A 23,586-nucleotide genomic window follows, 5' to 3' on the forward strand; every position below is an offset into this window, starting at 1 on the left:
AAAAAAAAAAAAAAATGTTGATATGGGTCTCACTATCATAGCTTCTGATTTAACCTTCCAAAAAGCAGAATATAGCATCAGGATTTTATAAAAGCTCCATAGGTGATACTAATGTGCAGCCAAAGTAAAGAACCTCTGTTCTAGAAAAGTGTTGCAACCTGAATAAAGCCAACCAGGCACACTCCCATGAAATTACACCACAGAGGTTCCAGGGATACCAGCTTGACATTATAAATAGAAAAATTAAATGCATGCTTATCTTTTGACTGCTTTGCTTCGGGAGTTTTGGGGATGGGGACTTGTTAAAGAGAGAAAAACACACCTGCCTTTTTTCAATCTTCTTGAAAGACTCATGTGTACAGGTCGTTGACTTCTCCAATTGCTCTGCTAGCATTTCTGTCTTTCAGTCTCATCTTCCTCACTCTTTCCTAACCTTGCTCTAATTACTTCACGGTTTTAAAAGGCCTTGATTTCTTCATCTTTAAGGTTAAGATAATGTCTGCATGTGACACACACTAAATCTAGCAAAATTCAACAACATACTGTAAAGTTCGAGAAAACCATAACAGGTTGGCAGCCAAAGGTTCTAGCTGCCTAAAATGATTTGAGAGGCTATAATAGAAGTCAAATCTGCTTTTCTGGCTATGAGATTCCAGAAGGTCAACTGCAATGTTAATCCAGACTTTTTTTATTTGTCTGTACACGCTTTAGGGAGTGCTACATGTTTAAAGAAGTCTGAAGTATGACCTCTAGGATTAAACACCCCTCTGCCCCCACCCTCTGCTTCTCTCTCTCTCTTTCTTGGGGTTTTAGACATCATAAAATTAACCAATTCATCTGATATAGGGAATTGATAGTTGATTATAATTATATACCTTATTGACATATCTACCTCCACTTAAGTTACTTTTCCATGATGGAAGCCTGCATTCTTATAGTATGAAAAACAGAATGTCTGTTTTAGTAAGAGGACAAAGGCCTAGGACCTACTCTATTTCTGTGTAATCTATTAGTATTAGTTCTTCACTTAGTTCCGATACACACCCAAGTCTGGGAACCATTGTCTTAGGGCATCAAATAAGTAAGGGTAGTTGCTTCTCTAACGAGAAGGGCCTTAACAGAAGGTGGTGAACTATTCTTTGCTCAGAGGAGTTTAGCTGCCTTTTTCCCTCAATTCCCTCCCTGCCAAGGATATTATAGACAGAGTCTTCTGTTTTTGTGGGCTGTCATCTCAGAAGCTTTGTCTACTCTTGATATATTGCCTGGTTAGGATTTTAAGAAAATAATAGATGATGCTTTCAAAAATAGGGCGGTCTCAATTCCCTCTTTCTTAGGAGTCTCAAACTTTAATATGCAAATGAATCACCTGGAAACCTTGTTAAAATGCAGATTCTGCTTCAGTAAATCTGGGTGGGGCCTGAAATTCTGAAGATCTAATATGCTCTCAGATGATGCTGATGTTGCTACTCTGAGGAGCAAGGTGCTAGCTTTGGTTCTCAACTTTGGCAGCGTGTTAGAATATAGTAAGAATATTTTTTAAAATAATGATCCCTAGGTCCCACTCCTAGAGATTTTGATTTTTCTGACTTAATTGATAGAGAATATAGCCTGGGCATCAAGAGTTTAAAAAACTCTCCAAGTTGGCGGGTGCGGTGGCTCACGCCTGTAATCCCGGCACTTTGGGGGGCCGAGGTGGGAGGATCACCTGAGGTCAGGAGTTTGAGACCAGCCTGGCCAACATGACAAAACCCTGTCTCTACTAAAAATACAAAAATTAGCTGGGTGTGGTGGCGAGCCTGTAATCCTAGCTACTTGGGAGGCTAACGTGGGAGAATCGATTGTACCTGGGAGGAGGGGGTTGCAGTGAGTTGAGATCAAGCCACTGCCCTCCAGCCTGGGAGACAGAGCAAGACTCCATCTCAAAAACAAACAAACACTCTCCAAGTGACTTTCATGTGCAGTAAAATTTGAAAACCCCTTGTCTTAGTCCACCATCAAAAGTTAACCAATATCACATTTTTTTTAAATGGCTCTTTTATTCACTCCTCGTGCTATAAAATACAGCGCGCTTAGATAGTTCAAAGCAGTGGTTTACAAATCTCTATCCCCACTGACCCTGGTCTGGAGAAGCTTCCGTCAGAAGTGGTAGAATAAGAAAAATAAGGATAAGAATTATATAGTGAATTTCATAAAGCTCAAATAATTCATTTCAAGGATTATTCTTTGAAATTGTCTTTCACACCTTTTTGATGTTAAAATATCCTTTTTAAATTAATTAAGGTAGTAACATATCATACCTGTTTATTTGCTTTTCTCATGCTCTTAATTTGGTAAATAAAGAGTTGCAAATCTTATGTTGATCACCTATTTTTGGAAATCTTGCTGGTTCATGAAATTTAAAAATCTGGGAGCCATGGGCATGATAAATCCATTAAAAATTAGAAAAAATCTGATCCGTAAGTCTAGAAAAATATTGTTATAGGAATATAGTTTTTAATCTTTGATTCTCTAATCCCTGGGGCCAAGGAGTTCTTGAATTTTGTAAGCACCAGAGTTTATTGCTTTCTGTGTCAGTTCAGGTCCACTAAGCAGATTTCAAGAAGGAATTAGACTTGCAAGAGATTTATTGAGGGAAACACCAAGAAACATAAAGAGAGAGGCAACAGGAATGGGCCAAGAGGGCCTTCAGACAGGGAGGCAGGTCTGACCCCTGTGGGGAAGAAGGATGGGTGGATAGGTAGAGCCTCAGCCAGTAGCACAGCTCTCAGAAAGTCTCAGCCAGGCTGATGGGGAGCCCCAGAGCACAGACTGCCCATCAGAGAGGTCCCTGTCAGGCAGGAATGGCCCAGCGCTATTCTCCCCACTGTGTTCCATCATCAGGTTGGAACAGCCTGGGGAGGGTGGCCTTGGCAGGAATGCTGCAGGGCATCCGAAGGTGTAGCAGCTAGAGTGTCAGCCAATGGCTCTCCTCACAGCAAGTTCTCTTCTGTAGGGCGATCTGTGTGTGCACTTCCATGGCTGCCACACTGGGACTTGCAATTCCACAGTGAAAATGTATCTTTTTTCTGTTGGATGATGTGAAAGAAAATTAGCCATATGGCAGGTCATTAATGTTTCTCTGTATATCTTGCTTTTGGTCTTGTCCCTTTTAACCGATGGCCATTTATCAATTATAACTCATCATTATATCTGCTGGGCCCACAATTATCTCCATAAAAAATGTGAAATCGCTGGTCACTGGATACGTCGTGGGAGGTAGAACATCTGGCTTATGTAATGAATACATGTTTAATATTACCTTTTAAACCTGCAATGTTGGTAGGTTGTTTTCATGTAGTAAAAATTCTATTCATGTAGTAAAAATTCTATTTATTAGTTTTTCTTGTTATTATTTCTGATCCTATATTAAGTAAGGCATTATTAAGCATAATTGCCTTAGATTATCTTTTTCTTGGTTTGCCACAGTGTATTGTCTGGCATGACAGATGCAGTATTAGCTCGAGTGTATAAACAATCAGATTTGGACACCCTGGCTAAAGAAGCATCCATCCCAATTATCAATGGGCTGTCAGATTTGTACCATCCTATCCAGATCCTGGCTGATTACCTCACGCTCCAGGTTGGTTTATTTATTTGTCTTACAAAAGAGCAAAATCAAATAATTCCTGACTTGCTTTAAGTGAAGCAGTTTACTTAAATCATGGTATTGGTGTTTTATTTTCAAATACCAGCTTGACAAAGAATTACAGCTTATGTGTGCATTTTCTGGGGAAAACAGGGCATTGTTAAAAACAGACTCTAAGATCGCTCTATACTCAACCCTATCCCCAAACCCTTTTAGCCCGTGTCTCATCTTCTGTTCTGTCAATCCCTTTGATTTTTCGGTGCCATATTTAACACAATGAATGAATAGAGAACACTGGAGCATACAAAATGGACAAGCCATATGTGATTCTATAGACATCAGAGTCTGTGGCTTGGGAGTGAAGACTGGTGGAGTGTGCTTTGAATATTCAAAAAGGTTAGTTATTAAGTCACTCTGGAAGAGGGGGCCACTTTCTATCATTTTAATAAACTGGTTATTTAAAAGTAGGGTTAAGAATATGCAGAATTTATAGAATTGGGGCTCAAATTTAGCCATTCTAGTCCTCCCAAATTAGGAACTTGAATAACTTTGAAAGATTCCTCTTGTTTGGTTTGCCACAGCCAATCTATATTATATTGCCCCTGGAAATCCTAACAGCCATGGTTTCTGTGTCTATGGATAACTCTGAGGAGACAAGATAAACTGGATAGGCCCATCTTCTTCCACATTTGAATAAACTACACACATTTAAATGTGAGGTTAAGCTCAAAATAAAACACTTCGGACATGAGGATGAGATCCATGCAGAGAAGGTGATACAATTATGTCAGATACCAAAGTGGCTGTCTGTGGGTGTGGCTTTACATATACCCCAGATAATTTAATGCTTCCCCTGGGGCTTTATCATTACTAGATTATAAATTCATTGAGGGAAAATGAGCTGTCCTATTCATCATAATGTCCCCTGTAGGACCTTGTGCAATGCCTTCATATAGGAGATACTTAAAGTAGGAGCTGAATGAATAAATAGCAGTTTGTTGAGAGCATGGAATCTAAATCGGATGGATCTGGAATTAAATTCTAGCTTAGCTAACTAGTAGTTCTGTGATCTCCAAATTGCTTAGTCTTTCCCTTTTTTAATCTTTTTAAATATATAAAATATATGAAACCTACAGACACTTCAAGAAAATAAAACAAACATTCATGTGTTCACACAGTTTTGTCAATTCTTAACGTGATGTTAAGTTACTTTATAATTCTTTGCTGTTTTTCAATAAAACATTAACGATAGAGTTGAAACCCACCATGTAACTCTGCCTAATCTCATTTTCTTCCCTTCCACAAATATGTTATTATCCTGATGTTAGTATCTTTACACATATCTATAGCCATAAACAACCAACAGTATTATTATTATTATTTTTGTTATTATTATTATTTGAGACAGAGTCTCACTCTGTCACCCAGACTGGAGTGCAGTGGCATGATCTCAGCTCACTGCAACCTCCGCCTCCCGGGTTCAAGTGATTCTCGTGCCTCAGCCTCCAGAGTAGCTGGGATTACAAGTGTGTGCCACACCTGGCTAATTTTTGTATTTTTAGTAGACATGGGGTTTCACCATGTTGACCAGGCTGGTCTTGAACTTCTGACCTCAGGTGATCCGCCCACCTCGGTCTCCCAAAATGCTGGGATTACAGGCATGAGCCACCGCACCCAGCCAACTAACAGTATTATTGAGCATCTTTGTCAACTTCATATAATGGGAACATGCTCTGAGCCACCATGCTACACTGTTCCAGGTATTCTGTATTTCCCCTTTCTCATACCAAAGAATTTCAGCTCCATAAAAGCAGTGATTTTTGTCTCCTTTGTTTATTGTTATATCTCCAGGGCCAAGGACAGTGTCTCAGTGTCTGGATATTAATGGTGCTCATTTGTATCCAATGAATGAATACAACTAAGACTCAGATTTGAAATGTATGAAACTCTTAGTCTCTGTTCAAGTTCTTATGGTGTCTTGGTTTAAGATATTAAGACATTTTACCACGTTTTTGGGATTGTACATTCATATTATTGAATTGCCCTGTGTAATGCAAAAAAAAAATTGAGAATTCACTCCTTCTAACAAGGCACTAATATTGAGATTAAGACTATTTATTTTAACCTTAATAATTGCTACACATAAGCGAATTTACTCCTGGATTTCATCTCCTTCATCCCTTGCCTTTTAGGAACACTATAGCTCTCTGAAAGGTCTTACCCTCAGCTGGATCGGGGATGGGAACAATATCCTGCACTCCATCATGATGAGCGCAGCAAAATTCGGAATGCACCTTCAGGCAGCTACTCCAAAGGTAGGGAAACTTTTTGCCTTGAAACTAACCCCTCTCTTAAATCATCCTCAGATGCAATCACCCAGTGACAAAAAAAGCTCTCTTCCATTTAAGTATAGCACAGGTGAGGCCACAGAATTTAGGCTACGTTACCAGCCCTACTATTAAATAGCTATCTGGCCTCTTGAGAGTCCAATTTCCCATCTCTACAATAAGAGATAGTCTTGGCTGATGCCTTTTATTCTATGAGTTAGTGTTAAAAGCATGTCTGAATTATCCCTTTGAATACCCTGCTGTAGGCCATTATGATGACTGGCATCGTGCATTACCACCACAAAGGCTGAAGAAAGCAACAAAATCCAGGCAGCTTAGAATTCTCAACCCATGGGAATGATACTGTCATTTTTCTAATGCTGCAATTTGGTAGAAAAATGTGAATCCAATGTGAGGATCACAGTGATGGCATCTACACACCAGCTTAGTATTTCAAAACTCAACTCTGGGGGCCTTTTGGCTTAGAAAATTTGAGCCCCACATGGCTATGAAAATGACCCCTGCATACTTCCTACCTTGCTGCTATCTCTCACAGCACGTATGGAATACATGACTTCTTTCATAGGCCCAATGTAACCCTTTTGATACACAAGAAACTGGTAATAATTGTTGCCTCTGAGGAGAGGAACTGGGAGGTTTGAGGATAAAGGTAGGAGGGAGACTTTATTTTGACCGTACAGTCGTGTGTGGCTTCATAACAGGGATACGTTCTGAGAAATGGGTCCTTCGATGACTTTGTTGTTGTGGGAACATCATACAGTGTACTTACACAAATGTAGATGGTATATATTTTTATTTATATGTATTTTTTCACATGGAAAAATAAATATTCCAGCACCATTACTAAATATCAACCTTAGGCCAGGTTCCCCACAAGCACACCATCATGGGGATTTGTGTACAGGTGATTTATTAAGGAAGTACTCCCAAGGGAGATCCCTAAGGGATTAGGGGGAGCAGGACAGGGAAAGGGAAGAATCTAAGCAAGGATGCCATTTACAGTGACCAACCATCCTGATTTGCCCAAGATCAAGAGATTCCTGAGGACATGGGGTTTGGGGTGCTAAAATTGAGAGTCCGGGCAAACCAAGGTGATTTGGTCACCCTAGTCCCATGTCATGCACAGTCCCACAGAAAGTAGCTTCAGCCTGATCTCACGGTGAGCTCTGGAGTGTAAGTTATGCCCTAAAGTTATCCCAGCATTGGTCAAGGGCAGCAGAAGAGGTGGAGTGGTAAATCCCCTGGCACTTTTGATGGGAAAAGCAGCCTGGTAGCCAGAGAGCTGTCCCCTGAAGACAAACTGCATGCACTAGGTGTTAAAAACACTGAAACCGGGGAAGGGAGCAGAAGCCATGAAAAGGGATCCCCGGGGGCCTCTGAGTAGAGCACCAGCATCGTCTGCTGCATCCAGCCAAAACAAAACTAACCACCACCAAATGCTTTCACCGGGTGTTTTTATCTTGTATTGGATTCTTAGGGCTGCCATAACAAATTACTACAAACTGCACGGCTTAAAACAATACAAATGTACTCTTTCACAGTTTTGGAGACTAGAAGTTTGAAATCAAGGTGTTGACAGGCCACACTCCCTCGGAAGCCTCTCAGGGAGGATGCTTTTTTGCCTCTTCCTGCTTCTGGTAGCCCCAGGCATTCCTTGGCTTGTGACTGCATCTCTCTAATATCTGCTTCCATCACTTTCCCTCTGTGTCTGTGTCTCTCTGTACAAATCCCCCTCTTCTTATAGGGACACCAGCCATATTAAATTTAGGCCCACTCTAATCCAGTATGAACTCATCTTAACTGATTACATCTGGAAAGACTCTATTTCCACATAAGGTCACATTCTGAGGTTCTGGGTGGGCGTGAATTTTGAAGAACACTATTCAACCAAGTACACCTGCCATAGAAAAAATGTACTGCATGCAGTGAAAGTCATCCTATTATAGTAAATTTGAGGGACTCAGAGAGATGACCCTTACAACAGATGATTCTCCTCTTTTATTCAGCGTGAACTGAAATAAGGGTCAGATCCGATATGTGCTTAAGGCAGCTTTTATTCACTTTATGGGAAGGGTGAGTACACTCTCTATACAAAGCTAGTTTGAAGAAAGGCTCTGTATTAATGCAAACTCTTATTGCATTTGGTTCCCACAGATGAAACATACATTAACAATAATTGTTCCCTGCTATGAAGATCTTTTGGAAGGCTTTATTCTGTTGAAGAAATATATGGTTTAAACATTTTATTGCATGCCAAAGATGTTTTATTAACATCAAAGGAAAAAATTCTAATATTACAGAGTAATTGCAGTATTGTTCTTAAGCAGAAACTTATTTAAATGATAAAGAGTACTAAAACCTGGTTAAACCTTGGTGGGAGTAAGAGTTTTGCAAAGTCTTCTGGAAAGTCTGATAGTGCAAAAGTCATTCCATCAATTTGTAAGTCTTCAGTTGTTAGTAGACCTGTTTCCTTTAAAGATAAAGCTAGGAGATTTATTGTAAATTTTAGAAACACTGAAACGTTTCCAAGGCCATGATTAATCTATTTCCCCATTCTTTAACCAAGAATAACTTACATATTCAAGAAAAAATAATTTTGTCCATGATTGTAAAATTGCTCCATAAACTATCAATAGTAATGATTTTAACATTGTTCTAAGTGAATACTTAGACTGAACTGGGTGTGTTAATCACCTTCTTCGTCTGGTTTTAAAATTTATGTAAAGGCTAGTGAGTGATTTAGTATTGAAAGCTGAGATGTGAGTAAAGAATTCCTCTCTGTATTCTAAGTCATGCCTCAGTACATGCAAGGTTGGGTGATTTTCTAATTTCCAGACTTCTCTGTTGGTTCTCTAAGCACTTATTGATTCCTTTTCTAAGAATTATTATACTTAGGGAGTATAAAACCTACTCTCCAAAGGGAAGGCTAAATTTTCAGGGTAGGAGGCATCTGGGGGAATATCCAAGTCTCTTCATTTATGTTTACCAGTATGGCTGTTCACAACATTAGTTGCTAAATTAGCTAGCCTTTATTAATTACTTTCCCCAAATCTCTATAAACAAGGCTCCAGAATTCATGGCTATATGAGGGTGGTAAAGCTGCTAAAATATCTGCAGGCATCTTCATCAACATCTGAGTAGTTTCTTCTTTCAAGAATGCTTTAATAGAAGAAGAAACTATGGTAGACAATCGTGCAAATAAACACAGTTTCACAAATAAACCTAGACATGCCTGTCACAGGTTGGGTTTCTTGGGAAGCAGACTCAGAGTTTAGCGTGCAGGACAGGCAGGATGCTTATTAGCATGTGCCCTTGAAATCAACAACCGTGGAAAGGAAGGGAAGGAAGCAGGAGTAAGAAGAGGGAGAAGCTGAGTTGTGACGCAGGCCCAACAACAGCCTTGGCTGATCTTATGGAAAGTTCTGGATCTGAGATGTTCATTCAGCTGTCTGGAGTTGGGCAGAGGGGGGTCAGGTTTTCATAGCCTCCTGTCAGTCACTGAATGTGGGTTGCCCCGAAAGGGTGTGTGACCTTGGGTGCGGCTGCTCTCTGCAGCTGAGGCAGTGCCCAAAGCGGGCTGACAGCTGAAAGCCATCTTCTGGCAGCACTCCCAGCAGCTGGGGGAATAAGTCCTTCATTCATGATTATTCATGGAGGGGGATCTGGGGAGCATACCACAGCGTTCACCACAATGCCTCAGTGAAAAGTGATAAAAATCAACTCATAATCAATGCTAAGAACTTGGGAAAATGAGAAGGATAGAGGAAGGTGAGGATAATTACGGGGTTTGAACTGACAAGACTTCCATATGGAGGGTCTTGGAGGTGAGGCTGGGCTAGAGTTTTGAGGAGCTGACACATTGTGATGAAGACGCCCAGGAGGGGACAAGAGAGGAGGTGTTCAAGGGTGAAAGGCTGTGATGGCAGAAAAGGGCAAGATGTGTACAGGGATGACAATAAGATTGGCTTTCCTGCAGCAAGATGTTGAGAAGAATTAAAAGAGACAGAAGCAGGGGATGGAGGTGGGGAGCCTTGATGCTCTTAATCAGCTTTGACTTAAGAAACAAGTAGTAAACATCAGAGGCTTCAGAGAAAACAGTTCTTGCTGCTGTGTACAGAATAGGTTGGAGAGTGAGGGTAGAGCGCAGGGAGACCGCCTGTGGGAACCTGGGATATCTTGGGGAGCTTTAGCTGTTCCCATGATGTCCCCTCACCTAGAGTAGGAACTAGACTGAGCAAGCGAGGCACCTAGGGTGCAAAATTTGTGCATGCATGACCCTGAGAATGTGTGTTTCTTTAAATTTTTTCTAGCGCCTCCTTAAATGTTTGGCCCTAGGCACCTCGCTTGCCTCTCCAGAGTCCGACTCTGCCCTCACCAAACCATCCTGAACAAATATGTAATCTTAGCAAAAACAATGTATTTGTTCTGTCAATGCCTTTCAAAACAAGCACCCTGCCCTCAAAACGCTTGCTGGGGAATGCAAAAGAATGAGATGTGTGTAATGGGGGAGGGGGAGCTGTTAGTATTTAGCTGGGATGGTCAGGGGAGGTTTTTCTGAGGAGGGGACATTTCAACTGAGACCTGAAAAAGTTATCCACATGGAGTGGGTGGAAGAAAGAATTTCAGACAAAAAAAAGATAGCATGTGCAGGGACAGACAAACATGCATTCGTTTGCACACTTCTGAATATAATCCTCTTAAGCCATTATGGAAACCGGAAGAGGTGCTTCCAAGAGTTGGAAAGCACCATGCCTTACGTTTGCCTTTATGATGAAAGAAGTCAGAGATAGTGAAAGATGGGGCAATTGGTTGTCTTTTTAAATTCCAAAAGGCACTACTGAGTTTTGGAATTCTAGATGTAAAAATCATATTCTACTGAACATGGTGGGGCCACATCTTGAAAAAGGGAAAGAGAGGAGATATTGAAAAGAAAATAATATATATGTAAGAACACACGTATCATAAAATTACCTAAATAACAGTTAAATTCTTCCTCCTGTAGGGTTATGAGCCAGATCCTAGTGTAACCAAGTTGGCAGAGCAGTATGCCAAAGAGGTATGCTCTTTACATGTAAAGCTATTATTGCCTTTTACTGTCCCATGAAGTTATTTAACCAGCGTGCTTATGTATGCTAGAATGGTACCAAGCTATTGCTGACAAATGATCCATTGGAAGCAGCGCATGGAGGCAATGTATTAATTACAGACACTTGGATAAGCATGGGACAAGAAGAGGAGAAGAAAAAGCGGCTCCAGGCTTTCCAAGGTTACCAGGTTACAATGAAGGTACAAATTGATGCCTCTCGGAAGGTTCATTAATTCCATTCATAAAGGCCAGAACCATCTAATCACTCATTCACTTTAGGGGGAGCAGACTGTCCTTTCATTCCCTATAAAAGGACTCACTGACTGTGTCCCCTAGGGACTTCTCTCCTTCCGAAGATTAGCTGTGTCCTTTGGAAAGGCATTTTTGTGCTGGATGAAGGAATCTGAAACCCAGTGAGAAGAGAGGAGCAGGCTTTTCCCTCTCACAAGAGTCGAGGCATTGCAGTGTTTTACTCTTTGTGTGTTTAGAGAAATTAGGTTACTTCCGATGCATGCAGTTTCTTATGGTTTCTCCCCTAAGAAAAGCCCCTTAACTATGCTCCTCAGGCTAGTCCTTGCCTCTATTTTCCGAGGACCTCTAAATCCAGTTTAGTTTTGCTAATGCTCTCCAGGGCTTTCCCAGGGGACTCATCTGTTTGGCTGTCTTCCAGTAAGATCTGGAGCAGTGCTGCTCAGTCTTGAGCAGGTATTAGCATCACCAGAGGAGTTGTTAATACACATCTGGCTGGGTCCCACCCCCAGGGTTTCTGATTCAGTAGGTCAGGTTGAGACCTGAGAATCTGCATTTCTACCAAGTTCCCAGGTGATGCAATGCTGCTGCCTCCAGGGCCACACTTTGAGAAGCAATATTCTGGAGGAATACCCTAAAAGCCAAATGCACAGGGGTTTTGTCAGCAAAGCAACAAATCTACTTTGGTGGAGAAAGGGATTAAGCAAGTACAATTAATATTATATTAATAAAGTAATACATAAGTACAAGTTCTTTATTATTACATATAAAATAGAACAGAAGTTTGAAAAATAAAAAGTAAAAACGTCTTTCTCCCATCTCTTTAACAGAGACTATTCCTAGAGGTAGCCACTGTTTAACAATTTGATGTGTCTCTTTGCAGACCTTTTCTGTGCATTTACATATATATGCCTCAATACACACATAACTATTGATTTTTCTTAAGTGATATTTTAGACATTATTTATTTATTATTTATTATTATTCTTACTGTTTCCACTTAACAGATCTTAGATTTTCTTGCTCATTCATTTAGATATTTTTTATTCTTTTTAGTTGCTGCATAGAATTCCAAAGGATAAGTGGAACCATAATTTACTTAAAATGTTTCCTATTGATAAATTAGGCTATTTCTGAGAATGCTGATTACAAAAATGCTGCAATGAACTTGCTTATACATATTTCTTTGTGCAAATATTACTGGAGAATAAGAATCTGAGAAGAAGAATTTTTGGGTGAAGTGGTATATATTTTTTAAAATATGAGAGTGCTGCTAAATTGCTCACCCAAAGAAGATTAAAAATATATACTCCTGCAGCTGTATATTATAGTTATTTTTCCATATCCTCTCCATGTTTAGCTTTTATTTACATTTTTAATTTTTCTAAATCTGGAGGAAAAATGGCATCTCATCTTTGTTAAAATTTGCAATTCCTTGATTACTAATGAAGTTAAGCATTTTTTTATGTTAATTGGGCATTGCCCTTTTTTCTATAAATTGCTATTACATTTTTTGCCCATTTTCTATTTTTTTGCCTTTTCTATTATTGGTTATAGGAGCTCTTTATATATTATGGCTAATCCCTTATCATGTGGAATATATTTTCATGGAGATATTTTAAATTATATAAATCGCCTCATACTTACACTTGCTTGGCCAATCTTATATGTGCTTCTGGTGCTGGAACTGTAGGCTTGAAGAACAGTCATTTTATTGATGTATGGCACTTATAAATGTTACTTTTTTCCATGTAATTTTGCTGGTATTTTAGAATTCAAAATATTCTGAACCTAGAGCTTGGGTGGGAGGTAAAACAAAATTTTAGTACAAAGGCAGTAATTTTGAGGTAAGAAGGTATGAAGGAATGTAGTTTTGAATCTGTATGTGAACAATAGAAATGTATAGGGAAATGTAACTTTCAGGAATTAACTGTTGGAGAAAATTAAAACTGCTAGTACATTTGCATTAAGAATGAAAAATCTAATGCATAGTGCTTATAATCCTGTTTAATTCACCCCTACCTCAGTACTTTTATCTAAATTGTTTTAACTAGTGATGGAATATGTGTCAAGTGCTAAAAATAATAATTTGGAGATAAGCTCTAAATATAATATTATCACACCAAAGCAACTTTTTAAATATAGTAGACTATAATTGGTGACTTTTGCTATCAGCCACATATTACATTAGTAGAGTTCTTTACTGAAAGGTCTACTGTTCCACTAAATAGAATACCAGAAAACTGAGTTACTGGTGTAACTTGAAGTGATGCTCTCTAAATTTAAAAAAAAAAAAAAAGACTTGCCAGGCATGGTGGCTCATGCCTGTAATCCCAGCACTTTGAGAGGCGAGGTGGGCGGATCATTTGAGGTCAGGAGTTTAAAACCAGCCTGGCCAATATGGTGAAATCCCGTCTCTACTAAAAATACAAAAATTAACTGGGCATGGTGGCGCATGCCTTCAGTCCCAGCTACTCAGGAAGCTGAGGCAGGAGAATTGCTTGAGCTCTGGAGGCAGAGGTTGCAGTCAGCCGAGATTTTGCCACTGCACTCTAGCCTGGGCGACAGAGCAAGGCTCTGTCTCAAAAAAAAAAATTGAAAGTACCATCTACATTTCTCCCAGGTGTCTTGAGATAAAACCATCACTCTGCTCCTTTGTCTCTCCATTTGCATTGATCTCTGACTACAGGCCGTGTGTGTTTTTAGATACTGAAGAAAACAAATATGACTGCCACATATAATAGTCAAAAAGTGGTCTTATCCCCATCTCTTTAGACTGCTAAAGTTGCTGCCTCTGACTGGACATTTTTACACTGCTTGCCCAGAAAGCCAGAAGAAGTGGACGATGAAGTCTTTTATTCTCCACGATCACTAGTGTTCCCAGAGGCAGAAAACAGAAAGTGGACAATCATGGTAAGCAAGAAACAAGGAATGGAGGATACGTTCTTTGTGTGATTCCAACTTGGTCATTCATACCTTTGGGGAAATAATAAGCAAGTGAGATTATCCAACTACATTACTTGCTCATGTAACATCTATTTTTTTCCAGAAACTTTATAATACATCATTAGTGCTTATTAGCATTTATAGTGTATTTGCATGGAGTGAGATTAATCTCCTTTCAAATAAATCCATTTTAACCAAAATTCTTACCACCCTTGATCTGCCTGAGCACCAGCCACCAGTTTGTCAACCATTAAAAGTTGTATAATTCTTATTTTAGAATCTCTTTATTCATGTTTAGAGAAGCCCCTAATTCAGTTCCTGTATAAAATGGGCATTCAAAACATCTTACTTTTTCCCTTCTCTTTGTCCTCATTACATGCCTTACTTTATGACTGGACTAGATACTTGTTTTCGTTCTTTGAGTTTGGCCATAGGGATACGTGCGTTTTTAGGTATAGAACATTTCCAAACTTCATGGCAAAACTTATCTTAAAAATTAATGGCTCCTTTCAGATAAAGCCACTAGTTTCATCTTCATCACTGTCATTCTAGGAAATATTAACCATATGTCTACTTTATAATATCCCAAATGTCACCTGCTCTGGAAAATAGTACTGACATGTCTAACTTAGCTCCACCATTTTTTAGCTTTTAGTGACTTAACTGGTCTCAATTACTGTATCAGCCAGGATCTTACTTGCAAACGGGAGTCCACTCTAGGTAGATAAATGGAAAGTAATGTATTAAGAGACATTAAGTGGCTCCCAGAATCTATTGGGAAAGGAAGTGCAGTGAATAATTCTTGGACACCATATAGCCAGGGACAACACAGGCAGAAAAATGGCCCAATGACACTGTAGTTCTTTTGTAGCCAGAACACCACTGACACAGCCTGGTACCTAAGGCCCTTGAAACTAGATGTCAGATACTCCATTATAGCCACCACAGCTGAAATAGATTTCTCTACCTGCATATGCAGCAGAAGATCCAATCTCTCTGAAGACGGCTTCCACTGCATGTTGTTCACTTCTGCATCCAAGTCTGGAGTAGATGCAGCTGAGTGGGATGCCTGTACCCTAGCTGCAGGGGAGTTTGGGAAATGTAGTTTTTAGCTTTCAGCCTCTGGAGTAGAGAAAAGCAAGCTGGAAAGGACTAGCTGCTAATTATTTATCTAATCTATAAATTGGAATAGGGTTATTGTGAACATTAAAGTAATATGTGTAAAGCTTTTAGTATAGTACATAACACATGGTAAATATTGTTATCATAATTATTACCCTCATTATCATCATCTTCACTATTGATCTGACACAGACCCTATAAAATAAGCAGGGGTTCAAGCTCAACTATGGCTGCTTGGCAGCCAACCATGACTCCCTTTTCAATAGAAGTTTGTATATTAGGCCTAAATTTGTCATATCTAATAACAGGGATGATTTTTTTCACCACATCTTTCCAGCTTGCCACCTCAGGACACTAACTTTGGCCAAAATGTCAATTGCCTTGTTATCTAGGCCAGTACTTCTGAAGCCTTAATGTGCATTTAAATTACCTAGGGGGTCTTGTTAAGGTGCAGATTTGAATTCTGTAGGTCTAAGATGGGGCTTGAGATTTGGCACATCTTTTTTTTTTTTTTTTTTTTTTGAGATAGAGTCTCGCTCTGTTGCCCAGGCTGGAGTGCAGTGGTGTGATCTCAGCTCACTGCAACCTCTGCCTCCCGGGTTCAAGCAATTCTCCTACCTCAGCCTCACGAGTAGCTGGGATTGCAGGCAGGCGACACCATGCATGGCTAATTTTTGTATTTTTAGTAGGGGGGGGGTGTTCATCATGTTGCCCAGGCTGGTCTCGAACTCCTGACCTCAAATGATCCACCCACCTCAGCCTCGAAAAGCGCTGGGATTACAGGCGTGAGCCACTGTGCCAGGCCGGCACTTCTAATAAGGACCCAGTTAATGCAGGTGCTACTGTCCTGCAGACCACATTTTGAGTAGCAAAGATCTAGATGACAAAGAAAATGTGAGCTCTCCAACCACATACCTCAGGAAGAGACACAGCAAAACATTTTCCTTGAGCTCTGTTTTTCATCAGAAGACAATTGAAGTTACAAAGATAAACCAAATAAATCCATCAAAGTAGATCCTTTGTAGAAATTCAGTAGGGAAAACTAAAGGGAAACTTTCCAAAACATCAATTATGGAGATGCTCTGAACTTCTGATTTTTTAAAGAGCTTATTAAACAACGTCTTTAAAACCAATTTACTTGAAAAATTAAATACATAATGTATTCACATGGTTGAAATATTTATGGTGAAATCTTACATCCACCCATTTTTCCATCCATCTAGATCTTACCGCCATCTCCCCATTCCCCATACCCCTGAGTTACCCACTATTATTAGAGGAAAATATTTTAAAGAAACCAAGAGACAGAATCATGTTAAAATGAAAGTAGAGAGTCTAAAGTAGAAAGAATGCTCACCTGGGAGTGATGAGACTTGACTTCTGTAACTGGCCTTAATACTAGTCAGCTGTGCCATCTTAGCTAACTCTCTAGGTCCCAGTGTCCTCTCCCGTAAAATAAGCAGATTGAGCCATAGAGATGGCAAATGAGTTTTAATTCTTAGATCCCTAATCTCATCACCGGGCTACAGGAATTCTGTGGAGAAGGATTTTGAGCCTGCCTATAGTGTGAGACAGAAAGAGTGGCATAACTGATTAACGTGCCTTACACGGACACCAGAAAGGAGGTGGTGATGCATGTGTTGCGCTCTTTATGTCTCTGAGCTAGATGATTTGGAGGTCCCTTTGAGTTCAGTTCATTTCAGCAGCCATATAGTGAGCATCTACTCTGTGCCAGGTCCTCTGCCATGCATTGGAGATTGAAAAAAAGAGAATAGTGTGCAGCCACCACACAGCCTGTACAGTTCACAGAAGCATAATATTTTCAAGTGGGATGAGACCTTAGAGATTATCCACGCTACATTCCTATTTCATAGGCAAATAAATTATTATTATTTTATTTTTATTTTTATTTTTATTTTTTGAGACAAGAGTCTCACTGTCACCCAGGCTGGAGTACAATGGCACGATCTCGGCTCACTGCAACCTCCGCTTCCTGGGTTCAAGCGATTCTCCTGCCTCAGCCTCCAGAGTAGCTGGGATTACAGGTGCCCACCACTGCGCCTGGCTAATTTTTGTATTTTTAGTAGAGGCAGGGTTTCGCCATATTGGCCAGGCTGGTCTCGAACTCCTGACCTCAGGTAATCCACCTGCCTCGGCCTCCCAAAGTGCTGGGATTATAGGTGTGAGCCACTGCAACCGGCCGCAAATAAATTATTCTTATACAGCTTATTTAGAATGGCCTTTAGGTTCAGCACTGCTGTGATACATTTTTCTAAGATGCTTTAATACTTGTCTTCCTCCAGACTACCCTATCCAATACACTAGCCAGTAGGCACATATGGCTTTTTAAATTTAAATCTAAGCTAATTAAAATTTTACAAAATTGAAGATTCAGGCCAGGCGCAGTGGCTCACGCCTATAATCCCAGCACTTTGGGAGGCCGAGACAGGGGGATTACTTGAGGTCAGGAGTTTGAGACCAGCCTGGCCAACATGATAAAACTCTGTCTCTACTAAAAATACAAAAATATTAGCCTGGCATGGCGGCACACATCTGTAATCCCAGCTACTCAGGAGGCTGAGGCGGGAGAATTGCTTGAACCTGGGAGGCAGAAGTTTCAGTGAGCCAAGATCGTGCCACTGCACTCCAGCCTGGGCGACAGAGCAAGACTCCGTCTCAAAACAAAACAAAAAAAAAAAGGGAAAATTCAGTTCCTCAGTTCCTCAGTTATACTAACCAAGTTGTTAAATGCTCAATAGCCACATGTGGCTGGTGGCTACACTATTGGTATTGGACAGCACAGACATCGAACACTTCCATCACTGCCAAGAGCTCTACTGGACAGCACTACTCTAGGGAATAATTACCACGCATGCAACTTGATTTAAAATCAGGATGAAATAAGAAAGGAAAGCCACAATGTGGCCCTCCAGTTCTGAGATGCCTGTAATGACTGATGTAAGGTATACACTAAAATAGGACGAAGGGCTTTTTCTTTAATGGTGTAGCATTTTTTAAAGCAGAAGTGCCCTCTTTCAGCACTCAGAGTAGCTTTTTAAGGCCTCCATGCTAAGAGATTTCCAGTAGTGCTGTTCAGAACGCTTCACTAATCGCATCATTGTCTTCATAGTGCACAGGTCTTTGGATCCCTTTGTTTAAAAACAAAAATCACCCTTTTCCTCCCCATGAAGCTTGCTTTTGTATTTTTCAGTGATTAATAAGGCAGTAGGACTCACAAAAAGTAGATAGATGTTTTTCCTCTGCCTATAAATTTTACACTGGAGCTAAAATAACCTAAAGGGACCCTGAAAAAAGAAAAAAGGCTGACACTTCAAAGCACTGTTATCCACATATGACTCTTAAGTCCAAAACACCATGGCGAATGTAATTCACAATATTTTATAGTCATTTACTTCTCCCCAAGTTAGAGTTGCCAGATAAAATAGAGGACACCCAGTTAAATTTGAATTTTAGATAAACAATGAATAATTTTTTGTCTAAGTATGTCTCATGTACTATTTAGAACATATAGTAAAAAATATATTTGTTGTTATCTGAAATTCTTATTTAACTGTTTGTCTGTCCGTGTTTATTTAACTGAATCTGACAATCCTAATCCAAGTTGAATTTGTAAGTTTTTGTTTGGAAATAAGGTTGACACAATCCATAGACAATGAAAAACAAAGCAAAAATGAGAGGGGCTCCCAGGAACCCATTAAGAAGTTTACAGTGTCTTTTGCCTGGTAGGCATTCTTATGCCAAAGTTTGCCCTGGCTAAACTAGTTCCTTCTTGTCATTCAGACATCACCTTAAATGTTACTGTTGAGCAAGATCTTCCCACACCACCCACTCTTAAGTGGTTCCCAAGGCTCCTTTATCTCCTTTTTACATTTTATTTTCTAATGGCACTACTTGATATTTTTTATATATTTTTTGTCTGTTTGTTGCCTGTCCGCCCACTATAATGAAAACTTCTTTATGAAAGCAGTAATCCTGTCTGTAACGTTCTTTATTATACCTAGAAGTTTGCCTGACACATACTTTAAAGATGGACTCAATACATTTTTGCAGCCTAAAGGCAATATAGGGAATTGGTTTTAGAACATAAGTTTTGGAAATCAGGTTAAAATTCTGGCTCTCTCTGTGATCTGGGGCTCCTAATCAACTTATGCAAGTACCTTAACTTCACTAAGACCAGTTTATTCATATGAAAAATGAGGATAAAAAATAGAACCAACCCCTTAAGGTTATGAGGATTCAATGAGATCAGAGTCATGTGAGCATTGTAGTCAGGACCCAGGGACAGGTAGGTGCAGATCTACCCCTCACCAGCACCACTCAGGAAAATTCCTACATCTCAGTTTCTCTATCTCTATTTTACATCTCTTACCATCTCATACAGTAGGAAAGGATATTAAATGGTATGATGCACATACAGCACTCAGCACCGGGCCTGGCATGTGATAACTTTGATAAGTGTATTCAGTTAACACCTTTGAAATATAAGACCTGCACTTTTGATATAGGCTAGGAACACATGTACAGTATGGTTGAAGTGTAAGAACAAGTACCTGAGAGACCACAAAACTACCTTTTAAGAGTAGAGTCATCCAGATTCACCCATGTTGTCACAAATGACAGGATTTCCTTTTTTAAGGCTGAATACTATTCCATTGGATATATACACCACATTTTCTCTATCCATTCATCCATTGATGGACACTTAGGTTGATTCCATATCTTAGCTATTGTAAATAATGCTGCAGTGAACATGGAAGTGCAGATATCCCTGCACCAGATTGGTTTCAGTTCCTTTGGATATATACTAGGAAATGGGACTGCTGGATCATATGGGAGTTCTAGTTTTAGTTTTTTGAGGAACCTCTATACCATTTTTTATAAAGGCTGTACTAATTTAGATTCCCACCAACAATGCACAGGAGATCCCCCTCTCTGCATTCCTGTCAACGCTTATCTTTCATTTTTTTAAAATAAAAGCCACTCTAATAGGTGTGTGGTGATATCTCATTGTGGTTTAATTTGCATTTCCCTAATGATTAGTGATACTCAGCATTTTTTCATGAACTTGATGAGTTGTATGTCTTCTTTGGAAAAATGCCGGTTCAGGTCCTTTGCCCATTTTTTAATTAGGTTATTTGTTTTCTTTCTCTTTAATTGTTTGAGTTCCTTACATATTTTGGATATTAATCCCTTAACAGATGTATGGTTTGCAAATATTTTGTCCCATTCTGTGGATTGTCGGTTCACTTTATTTATTGTTTATTTTGCTGTGCAGAAACTTTGATGCAATTTGATTTGTCTATGTTTGTTTCTGTCACTTGTGTTTTCAGGGTCATATGTGAAAAGTTACAAGACTTATGTCATGGAGCTTGATATGGTTTGGCTGTGTCCCCACCCAAATCTCATATTGAATTGTAGCTCCCATAATTCCCACGTGTTGTGGAAGGGATTGGTGGGAGATAATTGAATCATAGGGGCAGTTTCCCCCATACTGTTCTCATGGTACTGAATAAGTCTCACAAGATCTGATGGTTTTATAAGGGAAAAGCCCTGTTGCTTGGCTCTCATTCTTTCTCTTGCCTGCCACCATGTGAGGCATGCCTTTTGCCTTTTGCAATGATTGTGAGGCCTCCCTAGCCATTGGAACTGTGAGTCCATTAAACCTCTTTTTCTTTATAAATTTCCCAGTCTCGGGTATGTCTTTATCAGCAGCGTGAAAAAGGACTAAGACAGAGCTTTTTCCCTATGTTTTCTTTTAGTAGTGTTACAGTTTCAGAGCTTATATTTAAGTCTTTAATCCATTTTGAGTTGATTTTTATATGGTGTGAGTCAAGGGTCCAATTTTATTTTTCTGCATGTGGATATCCAGTTTTCTCAATATCATTTGCTGAAGAGACTGTCCTTTCCCCATTACGTGTTCTTGGCACCTCTGTCAAAAACCAATTGACCATAAATGCATGGGTTCATTTCTGGGCTTTCCTTACTGTTTTGTTGGTTAATGTGTCTGTTTTTATGACAGTACTATGTTGTTTTTATTAAAATGTCTTTATAATATGTTTTAAAACCAAGGAGGGTGATGCTGCCAGCTTTCTTCCTTTTTTTCAAGATCACTTTGTCTATGTGGGTTCTTTGTGGTTCCCTACAAACTTAAGGATTGTATTTTTGATTTATGTGAAAAATGACATTGGAATTTTGATAGGGGTTGCATTGAATCTGTAGATCACTTTGGGTGGTGTGGACATTTTTACAACATTAATTCTTTCAATCCATGAACATGGGATATCATTCCATTTATTTGTGTCTTTATTTTCTTTCAGCAGTGTTTTATAGTTTTCAGTAAACAGGTCTTTTACCTTCTTGATACAGTTTATACCTAAGTAATTTTTTGTTGCTGTTGCAAATGTGATTTTCTTAATTTTCTTTTCAGATAGTTCATTATTAGTATATTAGAAATGCTACTGATTTATGTATGTTGATTTCATTTTCTGCAATTTTACTGAATTCCCTTGTCAGTTCTAACAGTTTTTTGGTGGACATTATGCTAAGTAAAATAACCCAGGCACAGAAAGACAAATACTATATGATCTCACTTGTATGTGGACTCTAAAAAAGTTGAACTCATAGAAGTAGAGAGTAGAATGATGATTACCAGAGGATGGGGGATGGGAAAGAAGGCAATGGGGAGTTGTTGATCAAAGGGTACAAAGTTTCAGGTAGACAGGGAGAATAGGTTTTGAGATCTATTACACAGCAGAATGATTATAGTCAATAATAATTTATATCTCAAAATAACTTAGAGAAGAAATATCAAATGTCTCTCCATAAAAAAGACAGGTAAGTAAGGTGATGGATATGTTCATTAGCTTGATTTAATCGTTGCACATTGTATACATATATCAAAACATCATGCTGTACTCCATAAATGTATACAATTATAATTTATCAATCAAAAAAATAATAATTTCTAAAAAGAATAGAGTCAGAGAAAACCTGGGTTCCAACCCAGTTCTGCACTATCAATCTCAAGGATTGATTTCCTCAACTATAAATGATAATAATAATAAAAGCTACCTTAGAATTTTGTTGTATTAAATCAGATAATGCGTGAACATTTCCCTCTAGCTCACCAAAGCTTCTGGCACAGTGCTTGAAAAATATTTCTTGACCAATACATGATACGGTACTTAGTATTCTATCTAATACCTAGTAAGCACTCAGTTAACATTCACCATAGTTTCTGATATTATTGTCATTCTTGTGGAGGTTGAGAAGAGTAAAAGCGAAGATTATCGTTTGTGGTTGACAGACCAAGGGGAAGCTGTATACTCTTGGCTATAGAGATAATACTCTTTCAGGAATACCCAGCTTCAGAGAGCAGACATTGCTCAGATTACTCTACATCTGATTCATCCTAAACTTCTTTAGGTTGTGAGAGATCAAACCACAGTATAAACACAAGGATCGGGAATAGGAGAGATGCTATTTCTCTAAAACTAGCCAATACTTTACTTATGACTGGAAAATTCAATCACGGCTACCACTGTAGCATCTCATTTCAACTCTGTGACCCACTAGTCCTGGAATTAGGCCTAATTATGCAGTGTTTGTGTGTCTATTTGGATCAGTCTGATCTCTGTTGACTTTCGTTTATACCCTCCTCCAATAAATAAATAAATATTAGTTCAGAACTGTTCTCTTACCATTTTCTTGAGAAAACACATTTTAACTGTAACACTGCAAAGCTGAAACCTAATTCACCTTCTCTAGGTCCCTAAGAAGACTGTCGCTAATGTTTATCCATTTCTTTCTGTCTTTGTTGTGTCATCAGGCTGTCATGGTGTCCCTGCTGACAGATTACTCACCTCAGCTCCAGAAGCCTAAATTTTGATTTTGTGTCACTTGTCAAGAAAGAAGCAATGTTCTTCAGTAACAGAACGAGTCGGTTTATGGGGGAAAGGAGAAGAGAATCTAAAAAATAAACAAATCCCTAACACATGGTATGGGTGAACCGTATGATATTGCTTTGCCATTGTGAAACTTTCCTGAAGCCTTTAATTTAAGTGCTGATGCACTGTAATACACGCTTAACTTTGCTTAAACTCTCTAATACACAATTTCTGAGTTATATTTAGGTGTCATATTAATTATCATATACATTTACTTCAACATAAAATACTATGTTCATAATG

General features: G+C 39.1%; 1 protein-coding gene across 1 annotated transcript in view; it reads left to right on the forward strand.

Annotated features, from left to right (window-relative positions):
* The window catches only part of OTC (ornithine transcarbamylase), an 81,399-nt gene extending 58,114 nt beyond the window's left edge, over positions 1–23,285 (forward strand). The window contains exons 5-10 of the mRNA XM_058441304.1: positions 3,440–3,619; positions 5,818–5,940; positions 10,976–11,029; positions 11,110–11,259; positions 14,084–14,221; positions 23,226–23,285. Coding sequence (XP_058297287.1) covers positions 3,440–3,619; positions 5,818–5,940; positions 10,976–11,029; positions 11,110–11,259; positions 14,084–14,221; positions 23,226–23,285 — 705 coding nt within the window. The remainder of the gene's footprint in view (positions 1–3,439; positions 3,620–5,817; positions 5,941–10,975; positions 11,030–11,109; positions 11,260–14,083; positions 14,222–23,225) is intronic.
* Positions 23,286–23,586: the final 301 nt, after the last annotated feature.

This window comes from Hylobates moloch, unplaced genomic scaffold, assembly GCF_009828535.3.
Source record: "Hylobates moloch isolate HMO894 unplaced genomic scaffold, HMol_V3 SCAFFOLD_7, whole genome shotgun sequence".
Lineage (NCBI taxonomy): Eukaryota > Metazoa > Chordata > Mammalia > Primates > Hylobatidae > Hylobates > Hylobates moloch.